The sequence below is a fragment of the Lycorma delicatula genome, chromosome 7 (genome assembly GCF_047948215.1).
Source record: "Lycorma delicatula isolate Av1 chromosome 7, ASM4794821v1, whole genome shotgun sequence".
NCBI classification, from domain to species: Eukaryota; Metazoa; Arthropoda; class Insecta; order Hemiptera; family Fulgoridae; genus Lycorma; species Lycorma delicatula.
The window spans coordinates 95,719,009-95,739,510 of record NC_134461.1 but is presented as its reverse complement, the minus strand read 5'-3'; the positions used below and the strand labels follow the sequence as shown (position 1 = coordinate 95,739,510).

At 32.2% G+C, this 20,502-nt stretch overlaps 1 protein-coding gene across 3 annotated transcripts in view; it reads right to left on the bottom strand.

Annotated features, from left to right (window-relative positions):
• Positions 1–2,635: 2,635 nt before the first annotated feature.
• The window catches only part of CtsL1 (cathepsin L), a 38,917-nt gene continuing 21,050 nt past the window's right edge, over positions 2,636–20,502 (bottom strand). For all 3 annotated transcript variants that reach the window (XM_075370533.1, XM_075370534.1, XM_075370536.1), the window contains exons 6-7: positions 13,834–13,999; positions 2,636–3,465 (exon numbers count right to left, since the gene is read on the bottom strand). In XM_075370533.1, coding sequence (XP_075226648.1) covers positions 3,257–3,465; positions 13,834–13,999 — 375 coding nt within the window. In that variant the 3' untranslated portion in view covers positions 2,636–3,256. The remainder of the gene's footprint in view (positions 3,466–13,833; positions 14,000–20,502) is intronic.

The window sequence follows — 20,502 nt, the reverse complement described above, 5'->3', positions numbered from 1 at the left end:
AAATCTGTATTGATTTCCGTTTGCTCTAACAGATCGGCTAACACATTTTTCCGTGTTTCTCGCTGTTGTTGTGTGAGATTTTTGGGGAACATTTTTGCACAAATCTTTCTCATACCAAGATCTTCAGTTAATATTAGACGAGCCATTTCTCGATTGATGTTGAGTTGTTCTGCAATCATTTTCACGGATAATCTTCGATCAGATCGTACGATTTCACGCACCCTGGTCAAGTTGACATCTGTCCGTGAGGTTGATGGTCGTCCACTGTGGTCTTCATCTTCAACATTTGTTCTGCCTTTACTAAAAAATTTATGCCACCGAAAAACTTGAGCTCTTGACATAACCTCCTCTCCAAAAGCCTTCTGAAGCTTACCATAAGTTGTCGTCGTGTTTTCACCCAATTTAACGCAAAAAGAAATGGCATACCGTTGCGCAATATTTTGCAGTTTCATTTCTGTGACGAGAGACACAAACACGTGTTCACTTATTACAGCACAACTCACGACTGAGCAGTTGCATCAATGTGCCGCTTGGACTAGAAGTAGCTTATAGAACAAGGTCAAAGATGGTGTGTCTACGCAAGCTGCAGGGTTGCCACATCTTGCAAAGAAAAATCAGTTTAATTACTTTATTGTCGCACCTTGCATATATACTTATACGCAATATGCATTTATGCTCATTAATAATATTGCATTAAACATTAAGATATGTGGGAAACTACTTTCTATTAAATCATGAGGACTTTCAAAATTCCAGTGATGATTATTTCACAAATTACTAACTTCATGTCTTGAAAAAACTGCCTCATCAGTAAATAAAATAAAACTTTTTGAGATGGTTGTCTTGAAGTCAATGGCAGAAATTTAGAAGTAGCAGAAAGTTTCCAGGTAGTAAATTTTTAACCTCTGCAAATGGTTTCGTTACAGATTTTCATATGAAGTATTCATTATACTGTACCAAGCAATAACAATAAACTGGTGTTACTTGTTCTAAAAGGTACATTGTTCTCATTGAATTATGTTTTGCTCTTCATAAATCAGACATTGTCCTTGGCATTCACCAGAATACAAACCTGACAGAAAAGAACTAACTGGTTGTGTTTAAACACTGAAGCAAAGATTTTTGGATTTGAAATCCTTATATTAGGGAATTTTTTTTGATATTCACAATGTCCAGTTAGCATATATTCATTATATACCCATAAACAAAATATAACTGATAAAATAAAAATTCTGATTGAAAATAATCTTTATTTATTAAAAATAAACCCTTCAGAAAAACGTTTCTGAAGGGTTTTTAATAACTAAACGTCTAAATCAAGGTTGTTGCCTCTCTTCTACGCTTTTCAAAATATATTAAAACGTACTTTGAAGATATGGGGTGCAGAATTTAATTTCATGGTACAGAAGTTGATGATTACTACATAAATTATTCTCTCAGTTGATGATTAAGTTTATATTTGCTGACAATAAAAATATCTGTGAAGAAATTATGAATGAGAACTGCAATAGGGTTTGGAGATAAATTTTAACTACACAGAACGTATTGCTCTCTTCAACCTGTGATGGGATAATAGTTTGTGAGTTGATCCTTTCATCTGACGGCATACTGACAAAGATAGGAAAGGGCAGAGCTATCATTGGAATGTTACACCCAGTTCTATGCGATAAAATATTAATAAAAATATAATAGAAAATTTACATGGAGCTGTGTAACATATGGTGCAGAAAGATGTTATACAGAGTTGATTAGAACACATGGATTAGAACATTATCTGTAAGTTTTATAACTTGACTATGACTATTAGGGAAGTAACTGTGGTGTGTCAATAGCAGCATATTTAGAAATGAGGTAACAAGGGGACAAGTGGAAGAATTCTGTAATCAACTCCATTTTCAGCAAGCATTTTCTGATATGGATAAATGTGCATATGAATAAGAGTAGGATACCGCAGAAAGCAAGGAACTAGCAATTAATGGATGGTAGAGGACAGTCAAGGAAGAAATGACATGATCAATTTCACTTAGTGTACCTGAAGTAATATAACTGGCAAGATCATGAAAAATGGAAGACAGGATCTTAAGAAATAGCAGAATAAGTATATTTTTATTTACATTAATTCTTATCACAGTATAACCTCATTACATAAGCATAGTGTCTGCTCTTCCTTTTTCCTAATTTTTACCTTAGACCTAGTTCATATTTATCAAAGTAGCTATCAAAGATTACTTTTACAACTTCTTTGATATTTACATTAGTTTGATTCATAATTAATTGCTGATATGACAGGGCTGAGATATTATTCATACATATCCAATGTTTCTTTAGTACAACCATTAAGATTTAGTATAAATTTTTTTTTTTAAGTTTATTTACTTTCAGATGAAATTTTCACCTGAAAGTATTTTCAATCTGATATTTTGTAAGCTCTATAAATTTTTCAGTTACTTTGGATATAAACTGTAGGAGATTCAGGCAACTATCATCTAACCTAAATTCATTTAACTGCTTCTGAAACTCCAATTTCTATTATATCGGAAGTTACATAATGTTCATATTTATGATTTAAAATAATCATACTTCATAAACACATTTATTTCAGGTTTAAGTAACAATAAATAAAAGTAATGCAAAATTAAAAAAGATACGAATTACTAAATTTAATTAATCTTACAATTATAACAACTTTAAGTAACTTTCATATAAAAATATATTTTTTTACATCACATGCTATGCCTATGCTATAATACTTAATATTAAATGTCTTCTGAGAATGAAAAATAAATTTAACATTTGTTTGATGTAGTATGAAGTTGCATTTAGTCATTTTTTTTTTTCAATAAAGGTTTGCACTTACATTATATTATTTTTTGGTGGTTTTGTTACATTATTTTCTTACACAATTACTTCACATTTCATTTAACTAAATAATTGTCTGACTACTTAAAAACATCACCTTTTAATAAATTATATTTTAAGAAAGATAAATAAAAGTTAATTTTAAGTAATATATTATCGACCACTATGATTTCTTTAAATATTTTGTAAAATGATATTTTTCAATGAAAATTGAATGTAAATATTTTTAACTCAAAAATCAATAATTTTTTAGTTGCAGGAAATCTGAAGTAATCATGCAAAAAGTGCAAATCTGTATTTTAAAAAAATAATAGAATTTAATGCCACTTCACAGTATGTTACTTAATTTATTATTTTATACATAAAAAATAAAAATTGTTCAATTGGTTCATTAAAATCACACAACTGGGTAACTGGCAGATGTTGCAATACCACAGTTGTTATCTCGGTTACGAGCCATCTTGATGTAGCCTTTGTCACCCCAGTGTGTACCCCATGAGTTCTTAACTAACCAGTAATCTACACCCTCTTCTGTTGTACCATACCCAACAACCAAAACACCATGATCCAAATCCTGTGAACTGCATTCAGGATCAAAATACACCCCTGAAGCAAAAAAATACAAATTTAAAAATATTAAAAAAAGTCTTGAAATTACAATTTTTGGTCAAAACTGAAATGAATTAGTCAGTGATTAATTCTACACATTGTCTGGAAAAAAAAGTACACATTACACAGATCTTCAGACAGGGCTGTGATATCAGTGCACTCTTTTATGTACATGTAAAAAAACTGATCAAGAAGACATTAAAAAAAGCAAAACGCACTGGAGCAGATAAACAGAACAGAAAAAAGCAAATAATATTACATAGTATAATGTAACTGACGTACAAGGTATAACGAGTTGTATTATCTCATTAACAGACTATATTAATTTTTTTTCTTTCAAGTTCATGGATTGTTTATCAAACAAATTCTATACTTTAGAGTACAATACATTGCATCTGTTAAACGTATTTAGATTTATTTAGAAATAGCTATCTATTTATTTAGTGACAACTATTAAATTTCAGTTTTAAATGTTTACGTTGCTCAACACCAAATAGATTTTCATCCAATAATTATTTATGACCTAGAGGAGATTTTTAATGAAGTAACAGTTTGTTATTGAATTCAATATTTATGAATGTGAACACTTATTGTCTCGGATTTTAATTTTTGGTTTCTGATTCGGATTAAAGAGCATTAGAGAATTATAAAAATACATAAGTGGCCGCAATTGGCCATTGGGTTCATCTCAAAATGGATGTCAAAATTAAAATTTTGCAATAATCATTAGGGAGTAACCAATGTAAACTATCAACCTGATTTAAACAGACTAACGTAAGATTTACTAAAATGAAAAAAATATGTAAATATCAATTTTGTATATCAAATGTAAGATCCAAAAATGGTGGAAAAACTAACTTTTTAATAATAGAAAAAATATATATGCCATAAAACCACCAAAACATGGATAAATAAATTATACTAACTTAGCATATGTAAGACTCCATTAGAGATTTATTAAACAATATAACAAGATATTATGATATATAACAAACTCATTTGTGCCACTTACAGATTTTTAAAAAAAAATTTTAATTTAAAATTAGAAAAATGTATAATTTTTTAATTGCAACAGTTACTGAAAAGAAACCAACTTCATGTAAGATTATGATTAACATAATGTGAAGTACTGATTTGATCGATCACAGATAATGATCATGAGACCAAAGGGAACTTTGAAACAAAAATAATCCCTTCAAGACTTACATAACATTAATATACAATAATGACATTACTATCAATATTCAACTAATTATATTATAATGACATATATTAAATATTATAATTATATATACACACATATATATATATATATATATATATATATGTGGACAGTGTTATGCATCAATAGACCAAGCACCATTCTTAAAATTGAATTATCAGTGCCATTTAGAGGGAAAATATGGAATCTATCTCTAAAAAATATTTTGTCAAGATATTTGTTATAGTATTTCTATAATTTAAAAAACATTTATATGCCATATGTCCAAAGTAATGTTTTCAATATTGCATAACTAGATCGAAGCCTAGAAATAATTTTTAGTTATGCAACAATACATCAACTTACTAGTGTAACGTCTCTTAGTTTATTGATGCACAACTAAGAACTCATATTCTGTGTTCCAATCAGCTGTAACATCAGCCGACAGTGGTTAATATTGCAGATTTAAGTTGGACAGTGTTTATTTTTATTTGCAATGAAGTAATATTATTCTACTGTACGACGTATGGATAATTTTCGAATAAGAACACAAAAAATAGTAGAGGAAGCAAAGAAATAAAAATGGTAAGAAGAAAAAATGGTAGAGATTTGGAAAGAAGCTCTTATTTTGCAGGTAAGAAAATATGATTGTTTATAACATTGTTTGGCTGTAGTTTCCATTCTTCACCCTGGTTTGCAGTGACATAAAATGTAGTATTTACAGGATTTATGCATAGCTAATTAGATTAAACATAGATATTTATTTACATAATTAACAAAAATGTCAGTTACCATTGAGATTAGGCTTGGCAATATGGGGTTAGATTAATTTGTGACTGCTAAACCTTCACTGCATTTTGGACTACTTGGATATTTAAGTAAATTAACTTTGTATCTGTTAAAAATAAAAAAAATTTCATAACCTAATAAGATCTAACTCATTCGTTCTCAAAGTGGGCAACAACTTCCTCTTGTGGGTGCTGAAAGGTTTTGGGGGAGAGGGGGTAGAAGGCCCACAGAAAACTGGGGGTGTTCAAGCGGTCTAAAAACTACAATTTTATCTGTATAGTTGTATTGAATATGCTATCACTATTGTTGTCATATAACTATATAGATACAATTGTAATTTTTTTTAAAAGCAATTTTAATAAAAATACTTCCAAATATGATTAAATATGCATTTTAATTGCTCTCATTTAAAATTTAAGTTTCAACTCAGAAATAGGATATGCCACGTTTGAAAACAACAATTGCAGATTTTTAAGATCGCATCTTAAAAATAGCAATTGCAATTATTATTTTTAACAGATTATACTTATTAATTATAATTTTTACTAGATGGTAAGTTTTAAAATGTGGGGGGCACTAGAACATTTTTGATTCTCAATGTGGACAGTGGGCGAAAAAGTTTGAGAATCAATGATCTAACTGTACTGTATTTTCAGCTTAGTAATTTTCTCTGTGTTGTTTGAAGTTTGCATAACCTTAAATCTAGCCTGTTAGATGAGTTATTTGGCTTCTATTGGATTATTTTTCTTTGATGAGTAGAACATAATTTTTCTAATCTACTGTTTGTTTAAAAAAAAAGTTTGTTCTTAACAAGAGCCTGTATGACCAGTTAAAATGAACAGTAATATTGAATTCAAAAGTTCTGATAATGAGATTGAATTAATTTCAGTTAGAATAAATAACAAAGTAGACTTATTACAAAATTCTGAGCAAGTGAGTAATTTTCATTTAATTTTATATTTAGTTTAATGAACTGTAATTTTGATAGATTTAATAGTTTATACACTGAAACTCTTATATTTGAATGTAAAAAAAAATATTTACGCATTGAATTCAAACAAATAGAAAATAATGTAAACATGGTAGAGAGAGACTCTCATAAATATCCTTTTGGACAAGAGTAGCTCATCTAAACGAATATAGTGGACGAGAATAGCTCATCTCAATTTGCAAATAAGATAATAGGTAGCAAAACTCATCAATCTTTAGCTTTTACAGGCAGGCCTAAGAACAGTAGAAAACTTAAGTATCCATCTCTAAGCTGGGCAATCAGTAAGCAGCTGTGTATTAGAAATAAAGAATATATGTCTCAGAGAGGAAAAATGTGTCAACAAAATGAGTTCCGTCAATAAATTTGCTTTTGTAAATGTTTAGTAAAATGTGGGAAAGAAACTGCTTATATGGAGTTTAAAAAATGCTATAATGTAGATTCCATGATGATCTCATTTGTCATGCTAGTTGAAATTAAATGTAAAAGAAACAAAAAGAATCATTCAAGAATTTATAAGATTGCAAGAATTCAAGTGTGTAAACAGTTTTTCCTTCACACTGAGAATTTCTAACTGTAAAGTGGATACAGCTCTAAATATAATTTGAAAGACAATGGTTTAATAAAAAATATAATTAAATTATTTCAATCAAGCCCATTCCTCCACTTCAGACATTCTTTTTTTTTAATTTAACTGAATTTAATAAAAATTAATTTTTTAATTAAATCTGACAAATTAAAATTAACCATTTTGTTTTTTTTTAATGAGCAACTATTAAGTAAGAAGTACTGCCAGTATCATTTTGTTGGAAATTCGCATCTAGATTAAACACGTGCTTAAAAATTTTATTAGATTGTCATTTGGTTCCTATCTTCCTAGTCAGGAGATGAAGTAAAGATAGAGTGGGGGAAGATTCCATCACCAAGCTACCAATTGAATACATCATCCATCACCCCTCTACACTTGACATGAACTTTGAATTTGAACATCCTTCCTCAAAGAGTATACATACAAATCACAGCTTTCACCACTGCTGATAAGGTAAGATTGTTCTAGCTTCTATGTGTTTTCATGGGCATATCCAGAGGGGCAGCTCTCCTCTTTTCCAAGATGAAAAAAACTTTTTAAAAAATATTAAAATAATAAATTTTAAATTAAACAATATTTTGAAAGAAACTAATCACAAAATAGAAATATTTGCACCATTTGGGAGAAGATTTAAGAACTACTGTTACACACCAGTGCCATCTTACTAACAGCAACAAAAGTTTTCTAGAATAGTCTCATCACTCTCGGCCCATTTCACGACACGACGGGAATATTCCAGAAGCTATTTGTCAAGTATATAAAAGCGTATACATTTTTGGTTACAGTCAGTGCAGTTTTAATGTTCACCTAAGTGTATAAGTAGTGTATGCAATTTTTTATGACTGTAAAGTTTGCTTTTTCAAGCCAGCCACCTGCCATCCACTTTATTATAACAAATTGATATTAGAACATTTTTAATAAATTTACATAAGTGCGGCTCTTGCATGTCATTTAAAATTTTTATTCTTCATTTTTTTCTAATTTTTCTATAATAAAATTGGCTCATTTCTAGTTTATCTTGAATTAGTCAGTAAAGAAAGGGAAACATTTAACTACCTGGTGATAAATTTATAATTATGATAAAACATGGAAATATCCATTTTGGGGTCCTGAGTCCAAAAAAATTGTTTTTAAAAAATATCTGTACATCTGATAAATTTTCCATAGGTTTTTAATATTATGATGTCATATTTTTTAATTAAGTTCAACTACTATACCATATAGAACTCAATTTTGATAAAAATCTCAGTTAGAACCTTCCTTGTCAATCCAGTACAGCAAGATACTACATTCACATCCACATAAACATTTGGTCAAGTTAAATTTATTTTTTTCTGTGAATTTAAAATAAAAAATAAATACCAACAGCAGCAATTAGGATGAGGACAAGGATTTATAACCACCTTCTGATTCAAGCACTGTGACTGCGGGTCCTTCTTCTACAGTTCAAATGTATGCAACACAATGAAAGTAAAACTGAAGGCGACGGTTGTCATGAAGATGACATTTGAAAATTTGTTGGTCTAGTTTATAAGAAAAAATATCTCTTGGAAAATGTCTGGGTACCTTTGAAGAACTACAATTTTGCAACAGATGGCAAACCTCTCAACAGGAAATTCAATCACTATTGGCTGGACACATTTTCATCATGGTTTACTCAAGGCGACTCAGAGGAGCTTTCTGTAAATATTGTGTGTTGTTTTTGCCGTCAGCCAGAACAATGAGGGATGGTTGGGGTTCTTTTTCCATCAGACCTTTCACTAAGTACAAGGGCACATAAATGATTACTGCAAAGCATACGTACAGTCCCAGGAACATCAGACTACAACGGAATCTATAAAATCATTCAATTGTTCAAAATCATTTAGTGGACATCAACTCCACCAGTCTGCATGAAAATTAAAAGAAAAAAATAAAAAGTACTGCAATCAATTGTTTCCTGCATCATTTTTACCAGCACACATGATTTACCCCTCAGAAGCAAAAATCTAGATGAAGATGTACTTATTGACTTTTGCGATTTACACATCCAAGCAGGTGATTCACAACTAAAAGATCATTTTGAGCATGGACTGAAAAATGCATCATACCGATCACCTAACATCCAAAATGAAATAAGTGATCTATTTGAAAATACAATCAGGCAACACACCACCACAAGGGTTAAGAAAGCTTGTATTTACAGCATTTTCGCTGACGAAACCACAAATATTTTTAGCAAAGAACAGCTGCTACTGTACTACATTTCTTCTATGAAAAGGCCAACAAAATCGAAGAAAAAATTTTAGGCTTTGTAGAGCTTGAAGGACTTAATATCATGTGAGTATCGCCAAAACTATTGAAGATTTTGTGACAGACTTATATCTAGACCCTGATAAGTGTGTGTAGGCTTTGATGGATGTTCCACCATATCTGGAGAAAGGAGGTGTGCAGGCAAACTTGCGACAAATGAACAAAAAAGCATTCTACTTTCACTGCTCTTCTCACAACTTGACTTGTTGTGAATGACTTTAATGTCATCCAAGAAATTTGAAACTGTGTTGGAACTATCAAGGAGATTTCACATTTTATCGTGAGTCTGTTTTACAATGCAAGTTTATTGTTAGCATTCCTAAATTGTGTGTGTGAGATTAGATGGTCAGAGAAACACAAGAGCATCTGAATTTTTAAGGATCACTTCGTTGATATTGTTACTGCATTAGAGACCTTGGCTAAAGAGGGAAATGCAGCAACAAGAAAAAATACTTATCAAATGCATGTAGCAACATACAGATCTTCATTTACTGTCAGTAACATTAATTGCTAAGAATTCTGCTATACTGGAACCCATAGCAAATGCACTTCATGATACTTGACACAGTCTAAGCTAATTACCACATTCAAACTATTCTTGACATGCTACAAGTTCATAGTAGTAATTATAATAATTTAGCTTTTTTTTTTTATAATTATTATAATTTTTTATATAATAATTTAGCTTCATGCAAAGAATGTCACGACAGTTGTTTAAAAAGAAGCATGCAATATTGCAATTCATCTGAATATTAATATAACCACTTCCTACATTGCTGGCACACAGAAGCATAGAAGCAATCATCCAGCCAAAAATCCATCCAAATTTTGGAGGTAATAACTACTTACTTGGATTTCATCATATCATCTTCAGAGTTTCGAATAATGTGAGAGGATTTTCATTGGAGGAATGGAGTGAAAGTACTTCATGTGCAACTTTCTACAATTTACAAGGTATTGAAGGAGAAAGGATATTGTCATTCAAAATGTATGCTGAGGTACAGGAAGCGCCAGACATAATTGAAGTTTTAAAAAAGAGCGAATCATTTTTCCCAACTATTAGAAAAGCTCTGCTGCTGAAATTGCTCTCACAGCCCTGCACAAGTACTATTAAGCACTCATTTAACTCCCATTGTTGAATTAAAACAAGGCTAAGAAGCACGATTGGTGAAAAAATTGGTTAAATGGGTTAGCTATGTTAAGCATTCATCAACAGTGGGTTTTCGCTGGTAAGCAGTTAGTTGAAAGCAAGCTGTATTTAGAAAATTTGTATCTAGTTCTCATAAACAATTGTTGAAATATTTATTTATTTTTAATAAATATTCTATTCTTCCTTTTGTTATCATGTACAATTGAATAGAACCCCCCTCATGGACTACCCTTCCCCCATGAAAGAAGTTAAATTCAGACAGCCCCCTCCCCTACACTTTGAGCTGGATACATTCCTGTCTGTATTGTGATCTAGGTCACACTAGTATATTGAAACTGTCAGTGTTACCAGTGCTTAGCTCAACTGTGCAATGCTGTGACAAGTATGTCTTGCAGGACATCAGTGAAACAATGCCAACTCCTGTCTGTATGCATATGACACTGTCAAAGAGACTAACAGGCATGTTCATTGATCTGGGGTTCGACGTAGTATAATTGACCAGGTCAGTTTCTTCAGCACTTATTGTATCAAAGAACAAAAAAAATGCTAACTGTAAGCACTTGTTCACAAATTCACACTGTGGTGGTTATTTCTTGTAACTATTTTGAGAAGATTTGACATATAATAATTAATGTAATATTGTAGTGTAATAATCAAAATGTACCCAGAAAAAAAGTTGTTTTCTTATCCAGGCGTGGAAATTTTCACACTGCCCTCATAAGTTAATTATTTAACTGTAATACTTTCCATTGATAAAATACATTTTTATTCAATTTTAAAAAAATCCTGTTTACTGTTTTTTTATTGTAACTTCTTCAGTATTTTGTTGTGAATCATAACATTATTGAAGGTTCAAGTTATCCTTACTACTGGCTATTTATCTCATAATTAAAAATTTTATTCCCTTAATCTTTAGCATACAAGCTTCAATCAAAAAAATTCAACACTAAATTTCATGGTTCATTTATGATAATATAACATAATGTTCTAAAAAGTTTATAATTTTTAATTCTTTATTGAGATCAGGAACTCTAGTGTAGTAAAGGTTTAAATTCAGGGAGCATTGGGATCCTGTTTTGTGCACAAACATTTACTAGTTACTGTAATATGGGCCTCCAAGTGAAAAAAACTATTTTTATTACTAGGTCCCCGTAGTGAAAAAATAAAATTCTTTTTATCAATTAATTTTTAAAATCTAAAAACTAGCCTAATGTTAGGTATACACAGCGTAACACACCTACACAGAAATATTTTTACTGAAAGTGAATATGTTTATAAATTAATTTATATAATTTATGAATCTAACTATTAATGATGCTGATGTACTGGTACAGTTCATTCCTTCACTTTATATTTCGATACAAGATCTTCATTTCAAACAAACAATTCAATGCCATACACAGACTTCAAATTTATTTTATTAATATACAGAATGATTATAAATTATTCAGCGTATTTTAGGTGTTAAAAATAAATAACCAAGCAATGTACTTACATGCGCATGTTTTATTGTTGAACAGGGCACTTCAAACAGTTATATTTAAAATACTTATTAACTTCAAACAAGTTCCACATGAACACCTTTTGTGACGCATAAAATGTCTAGACAATATTCAATTCATGCCACACATTACGAAGAATATCTGTAGTTATTCCATTAATTATAATCGTTGATTCTTCTTAGTTCATTGATGTTGTCAGTCAACCTTTGCTGCCTACACAATGTCTTTGTAAACCCCCAAAGAAAGAAATAAAGTCCAATAACGTCAAAAAATCAAGGTGGCCAGGTAGGTAATTGTTCTATCAAGGCCAAATCAACATTGAGGAAATTGTTCATGAAGACAGTCCCTAACATGTAAACCGCAGTGTGGTGGTGCACCATCTTGTTGAAAGTAAATGTTGGGTTGCCGATGTTCAATTTGTGGTACTGCATATTCGTGCAACATGCCTAGATAACTATCACTAAAGACATTGGCTTAACGAAGAAGAACTGTCCTATTACTTCATAAGCAGTCAACGCACACCAAACCTAAATTTTTGAGCTCTCACCTTGCGTTTGTCAAATAGTGTTCTCACTACCCCAAATCTGACAATTATGGTGATTAATGTGACCAGAAATATGGAAGATAGCTTCATCAGAGAAGATTATTTTGCATTATCGTCAGAGAAAACCATTATTTTCATTCACTTTATCAAGAATGTCCGTGGAAAAATTGTAACTGCGTGGTTTATAGTCATCTTCAATTGCATGCATCCATTGAATTTTGTATGCATGAAGTTTCAGGTGCTTGTGCAAAACCTTCACAATTGTCAGTTGCAATATTTTCAGTTCTAAAAATTGCACTATAAGTTGATTTACACGGTCTTCTCTGAAAAGTATCTCTTATTCAATCGACAATTTCCTCGGAGTTGGGAGGTCTGCCAGCATACTTTTTATTACTATACTTCCTATATCTGTAAACTGCAAATACCAACATTTAATAGAGTCTTTATTAGGAGGATCATGGCCGTACTCTAAAACAAAAAACATCTATGAACAGTAATAACAGATCTGCTTTCATGAAACCATAGTACACACACTGCTTTCTCCAGCACAGTAGCCACTGTTCAACTGATGATCCTGCCTGTCATTTCATTATGCTGGTGTGTTTATTAAAGATCATCAAGAACTCTAGTACCTATACTAATGTTTGCAAAAATCAACGTGTCCTATATTGCTTTGTTCATTTTTTTATTAAACCCTAAATGTGCTAAATAAATCTATGTTCATCCTTATAATATAGCAACAATAACCATCATAATTGAATTTTAAAAATGCATGTATTTTCTTTATTCTATTATAAATAAATCTCATGTACTTAAAATAAATATAGTAACATTATGCAGTATGATTAATGTGCTCACATATCAGACAACACACTTTCAGTGAGAAATTACAGTAGAAATACTATTTTTTACAGAAACATGCTATTATGTTTCTATTACTTCCTAATGATAATAGACTCAAGCATATCAATTAATTCAATAACATCCAACATCATACAATAACCTTAACAAATTAAAATTCTTTTTTGCCTGGATTTGCAAACACAATGAATATAAGAATGACTCCGGTTAGAACTAAGTTAACTGGGATGGGCAGTTTCAGTTAGGTATAAATACATGCTATGAATTGTTACTGCAATGATACTAAATCTAAACTAATGATAAACAACTTAACAACAAAATTCATAATGTACATGATGTTATTTTTCTGGCATGTTACATTAAAAGATTATTTTTTTTGTTTTTTTTTTTTTATTAATTGAGAAGTGCATTTGCCTTTTTTATATTCAACATCCATCTAACATTAATACCTGATTTATATAATTGGAAAGAAGACTGGCCAGCATCAATAGCAACAGAAACTGGTCCTATTGCTGCCACAGCATGTTGAAGTGCTTCTTCATCACCTTCTGGTAAATCTTGATAACCCTTATCAACAGCACCTGATGATGTTGGCTTATAACGGCATGTATCATCCTGTAATAAATGTTAATCACTATATACATCAATAATTATTAATATTATTTATGTCACTTATTACATATATTATTAAAAACAAAGAATACCCAAAGGAGATTTAAATGGTGAGGTGTAACATAAATATACAATTATATATATTATATAAACTTGTATACTTATATACATTTTGTGAGGTACAACAAACAATATTTACATTTCAAAATAAATTGAATACAGTATGTGTTAATATAAGCATTTTTTCGGTTCACTTGATTATAAACAAAGGATGTAGCTAAAGCTAGTAAGATCCTAAATTATTAATGATTTCAGCTGTATGTACATATATTATCATGGTTGTATCTACAAGCACTTCACATAACAAGTACTGCTGACCATAATTAATGCATTGCATAGCTTGTTAAAACACAAATTCAGTGTTAAATAACATTATAAAAATAATTTATATATTCTCTAGAGAAGTTGTGGAAAGTAATAAAGAAACTGAGAGACAAGTCACCAGGCCCAGATAGCATCACAGCAGAAATGATCAAAGCAACAGATGAATAGGGTATTATGACTATGCACCAGATCTGTAAATACTAGAATAAGTAAAAAAATAAAGGGAAATTTTGATTTTCCTCTCAATCACATGTATGGCAGCAATGATTGTTCTGCTATAACTCATAACCTCTATCAGCTGTTCATTGAAAGTTATTGTTTTATTGTTAACTATTTGTGATTATGTTTAAAATCTGTTTAAAATGAGTGCTCCTTTGTCTGACTACACCAAGGAAGAAATGCAAGCAGTGATACGTTTCCTCAGTTTAGAAGGGGTGAAACCAGAAGAGATTGTTCATCGAATGCAGCAGCAATATGGAGAGAGTTGCTAGAGTGGAAGCAAGATCTACAAATGGATTGATCAATTTAAAGATAAAAAAAAAAAGATGGTAGGATTTCTCTCTGTGATAAACAGCAGCATGGTAGGCCTTCCACTTCAAAGACTAATGACAATATTGAAGTGATTAAACAAATGATTCTCAGTAATCGATGAATACAGTTGATGACATTGCAAGTGAGTTGAATACAAGCCATGGCTCAGTATTTTCAATCAACCATGATTCTTTAAACTTTCAAACAGTTTGTGCTTCCTAGGTTCCACATCAATTGACCAGCATCCACAAAGAGAATCGTTTGAAAATTTCCCAGAAGCTTTTGAAACATTACGAAGATGAAGGAGACTCATTTCTTAAGCGAATAATAACCGTTGATGAGACATGGGTCCATCACTTTGAACCCGAGAGTAAGTGACAAGTTTAGTGTAGAAACATCCTTCAAAGCACTCAGATGTCTGCAGGAAAGGTGATAATGATGATATTCTGGAATATGGAAGGTTCACTTTTGGTTTAATTCACATCTAAAGGTAAATCAGTAAACAGTGACAACTACTGTGAGCTACTGCATTTACTGAAGCAAAAAATCAAATCCAAAAGATGGGATAAACTCTCTAAAGGTGTGGTTTTGCTTCAGGATAACACTCGACCTCATATGGCTAAAAAAAAATCCTTTGCCTTTAAAATCTCAGTTTTGAGCTGCTGGACCACCCTCCATACAGTCAGAACCTGGCTCAAAGTGATTTTCACCTTTTTGGCCCATTAAAAGAACAGTTGCAAGGAAATCATTATCAATCTGATGAAGAGCCCATACAAGTGGTGAAAATTTTTCTGTACACCAGACTGAAAACTTATTTCCAGGAAGGAATTCAAAAGCTCATTAAAAGATGGACTAAGTGCATAGAAGTAGAAGGGGATTTTGTTGAAAAATAATGTATGAAAAACTTATGCAAGTATAAATAAATATATTGATTTTTTTTTTTAATTTCTCTTTACTTTTTGAGTTGTCCTTATACAGCATGGTTAACTGGCAGATGGCCTGATGAGTGGACAACCTCAGTGTTCTTAACCCTACATAAAAAAGGCTGCACACAGCACTGTGAAAATTATAGAACTATTTCTCTGATCTCATATGTGACTAAACTTTTGTTGTATACACTCCATGAACATCTACCATACTATCTGGATCGAGAAATTCCTGCAGAGCAAGCCGGATTCATCAGAGAAAGAAGTACGCATAAGCAAATTCTATATATTAGGCAGCTGATAAAGCCAGAGAGTTCAATACTCCTCATGTAATATTGCTTCCTAGATTACATCGACTCAGTCAAATGGAAAGATCTGTGACTAGTATTAAGGAGATGGGTGTTCCTGATCATCTTGTAATCCTCATCAGAAACTTATATGTAAAGAACTTTGTGGTGGTTATATTGGAAAGTGACACAATGAAGCCCTTTTACCCGTCAAGAGGAGTACGGCAGGATGTATTCTGTCTTCTATCTTATTCAACATTTAAAATGAATATATCATGCTGAAGAACCTGAAAAACTGGCATGGTGGTGTATGAGTAGAAGGCTGACTGGCTGACCATATGATCTTTTTCACAACAGGATCATATAATGAAGAAGGTCCTCGACCGAGTTCAGCAAGAAACTAAGGTACTAGGGCTGAAAGTAAACATCAGAAAAAAAAATTTATGATCATCGTTGGCATGGAGCCAACGATCTTCCAGTCAGGGATGTGCTGTGTGATTTCGAAAAGGTGTACAGTTTTATATATTTAGGATCCACAATAGATAAAGATGGGGGCTTGTTGGCCAAAATATGAAGAATTATCTTATTTAAGGAAGCACTTACAGAGATGACAGCCATTTCACATTTCCTTGTGATTACAGCATAATCACAAGGAGTACAAAGCCTAGATTGGTTCAGGTACTACTCCTCCCAGTAGTCATGTATAGCATTGAGACCTGGACCATCAAGATGGAAGATCACAGGAGAATTGATGCACTTGAAATGTGGGCCTACAGCAGAATTCTCCATGTTGCGTGGATGGAAAAGAGGACGAACAACTCGAAATATGCTGGGTATACAGAGGAGATTGTCTGCAATATGCTTCCAGCGCATCTCCTCAATTCAAATGGCAGAGGATCATGAGTTTTGGCAGGAAACTGTCAGCAGGATATAAATCGGTACACAAACTCTCAGACAAGAGATGAAATATCACTGATGATGATTCTTCAAGGATAAAGACCTCAAGAAAGAACATATTCCTAAAAACAGAATATTTTCATAACTCTCTCACATTCACAGATTTGTGCATAAAGTGTTCATTCCTGAGAATCATACTGTCAATTCTGAACTTTACTGCAATATTCTATTCTTAAGTATCTTAAGTAGAGAGGCCATCAAGTATAAATAAACTGAATTGTAGCATGAGGAAAATGGGTTTTCTATCATAACATCACCTCACTCAGTTCAAAACTATGCATGTTTTTTGTTCCACATACCAACATTCCTCTAAATACTCACTAGATTTAGTGCTCTCAAACCCCAAACTGATGAATTACAATTTTCATATTATGAGAAGATAATATGTCACAGAAAGTATTTGACATTCTTAAACGATAACACTTTCTTACGAACTTTTAACGGTAAAAAGATCACTGGAAGCAGTATTTCACCACTGACTACTTCAAAGAAGGGACATATTCAAATATTAGACATGCATTTTATTTTTCTTCTGTCTGGTCTAATCTCAAAATTTTCTAAATGTTTATTTTTTAAATGTTTAAACTATAAATTAAAATAATGTGATCCAATAACTTCCACAATACAGCAATGAAACAGAAAATATGAATCTTAAATTAAAGTATAAGTATTAGTATGTTTCATATGTAACAAGAGTAATTGCACATAAAATGCAATATATTATAAACAAGATAAAATTATAATGATCAGAGTGAATGACATGATATCTTTACATCTACGTATCAGTGACACATTGAAAATATTTTTAATGAATTTTATCAATATACCTATTGTCCTCCTCTATGAATCATGAGACGTTGCCGTTGGTGAGGGGGCTTGAGTGTTCAGGGATACAGAGTAGCTGGACCGAAGGTGCAACCATATCGGAGAGGTATCTGTTGAGAGCCAGACTAAGGAATGATTCCTGAAAGAGGGCAGCAGCTCTTTCAGTAGTTGTTAGGGGCGTGAGTCACAATGACTTAAACGGCCGTATCAACATCACTCAGTTCTCTGAGTACTGCGCAGCTGAAAGCAATGGAAAACTACAGCTGCTTTTTTTCCAAGAAAATGTGGCTCTCTGCATTTTCACATAGCAATAATGGAGGTGCCTTCCTTGGTAAAATATTCCGGAGGTAAAATAGTCCCCCGTTCGGATCTCCGGGTGGGGACTACTAAGGAAGGGGTCACCAGAAAATTAAAAAATAACATTCTACGAGTCGGAGCGTGGAATGTTAGAAGCTTAAAAAAGGTTGGTAGGCTAGAAAATTTAAAAAGGGAAATGGATAGGGTGAATGTGGATATAGTAGGAATTAGTGAGGTTCGGTGGGAAGAGGAAGGCGACTTTTGGTCGGGTGATTTTAGAGTAATTAATTCAGCGTCAAATAATGGGCAGGCAGGAGTAGGTTTCGTGATGAACAAGAAGATAGGGAGGAGAGTGGAGTATTTCAAAACGCATAGCGATAGGATCATTGTAATAAGGATAAAATCAAAACCTAAACCGACAACGATTGTTAACGTTTATATGCCTACAAGCGCCCATGATGATGATGAGATAGAGTGTGTATTCGAAGAGATTGATGAAGCAATTAAACACGTAAAAGGAGATGAAAATTTAATAATAGTTGGAGATTGGAATGCAAGCATTGGAAAAGGCAAGGAAGGAAATATAGTGGGTGAATACGGGCTAGGCAAAAGGAATGAAAGAGGGGACCGACTTATAGAGTTTTGCACGAAGTATAATTTAGTAATTGCCAACACCCAATTTAAAAATCATAATAGAAGAATATACACTTGGAAAAAGCCAGGCGATACTGCAAGGTATCAGATAGATTATATCATGGTTAAGCAAAGATTTAGAAATCAACTCGTTGACTGCAAAACTTACCCTGGAGCAGACATTGATAGCGACCATAATTTGGTGATAATGAAATGTAGATTGGGGTTTAAAAACCTGAAGAAAAGTTGTCAGATGAATCGGTGGAATTTAGAGAAGCTTGAGGAAGAGGGGGTAAAGAAGATTTTTGAGGAGGACATCGCAAGAGGTCTGAGAAAAAAAGATAAGGTAGAAAATGTAGAAGAAGAATGGGAGAATGTTAAAAAGGAAATTCTTAAATCAGCAGAACCAAACTTAGGCGGAATAAAGAGAACTGGTAGAAAACCTTGGGTTTCAGACGATATATTGCAGCTGATGGATGAACGTAGAAAATATAAGAATGCTAATGATGAAGAAAGTAAAAGGAACTATCGGCAATTAAGAAATGCTATAAATAGGAAGTGCAAACTGGCGAAAGAAAAGTGGATTAAAGAAAAGTGTTCAGAAGTGGAAAGAGAAATGAACATTGGTAAAATAGACGGAGCATACAGGAAAGTTAAGGAAAATTTTGGGGTACATAAATTAAAATCTAATAATGTGTTAAACAAAGATGGTACACCAATATATAATACGAAAGGTAAAGTCGATAGATGGGTGGAATATATTGAAGAGTTATACGGAGGAAATGAATTAGAAAATGGTGTTATAGAGGAAGAAGAGGAAGTTGAGGAGGATGAAATGGGAGAAACAATACTGAGATCTGAATTTAAGAGAGCATTAAAAGATTTAAATGGCAGAAAGGCTCCTGGAATAGACGGAATACCTGTAGAATTACTGCGCAGTGCAGGTGAGGAAGCGATTGATAGATTATACAAACTGGTGTGTAATATTTATGAAAAAGGGGAATTTCCATCAGACTTCAAAAAAAGTGTTATAGTTATGATACCAAAGAAAACTGGGGCAGATAAATGTGAAGAATACAGAACAATTAGTTTAACTAGTCATGCATCAAAAATCTTAACTAGAATTTTATACAGAAGAATTGAGAGGAGAGTGGAAGAAGTGTTAGGGGAAGACCAATTTGGTTTCAGAAAAAGTATAGGGACAAGGGAAGCAATTTTAGGCCTCAGATTAATAGTAGAGGAAAGATTAAAGAAAAACAAACCAACATACTTGGCGTTTATAGACCTAGAAAAGGCTTTCGATAACGTAGATTGGAATATAATGTTCAGAGTTTTAAAAAAATTAGGGTTCAAATACAGAGATAGAAGAACAATTGCTAACATGTACAGGAACCAAACAGCAACAATAACAATTGAAGAACATAAGAAAGAAGCCCTAATAAGAAAGGGAGTCTGACAAGGATGTTCCCTATCTCCGTTACTTTTTAATCTTTACATGGAACTAGCAGTTAATGATGTGAAAGAACAATTTAGATTCGGAGTAACAGTACAAGGTGAAAAGATAAAGATGCTACGATTTGCTGATGATATAGTAATTCTAGCCGAGAGTAAAAAGGATTTAGAAGAAACAATGAACGGCATAGATGAAGTCCTACGCAAGAACTAT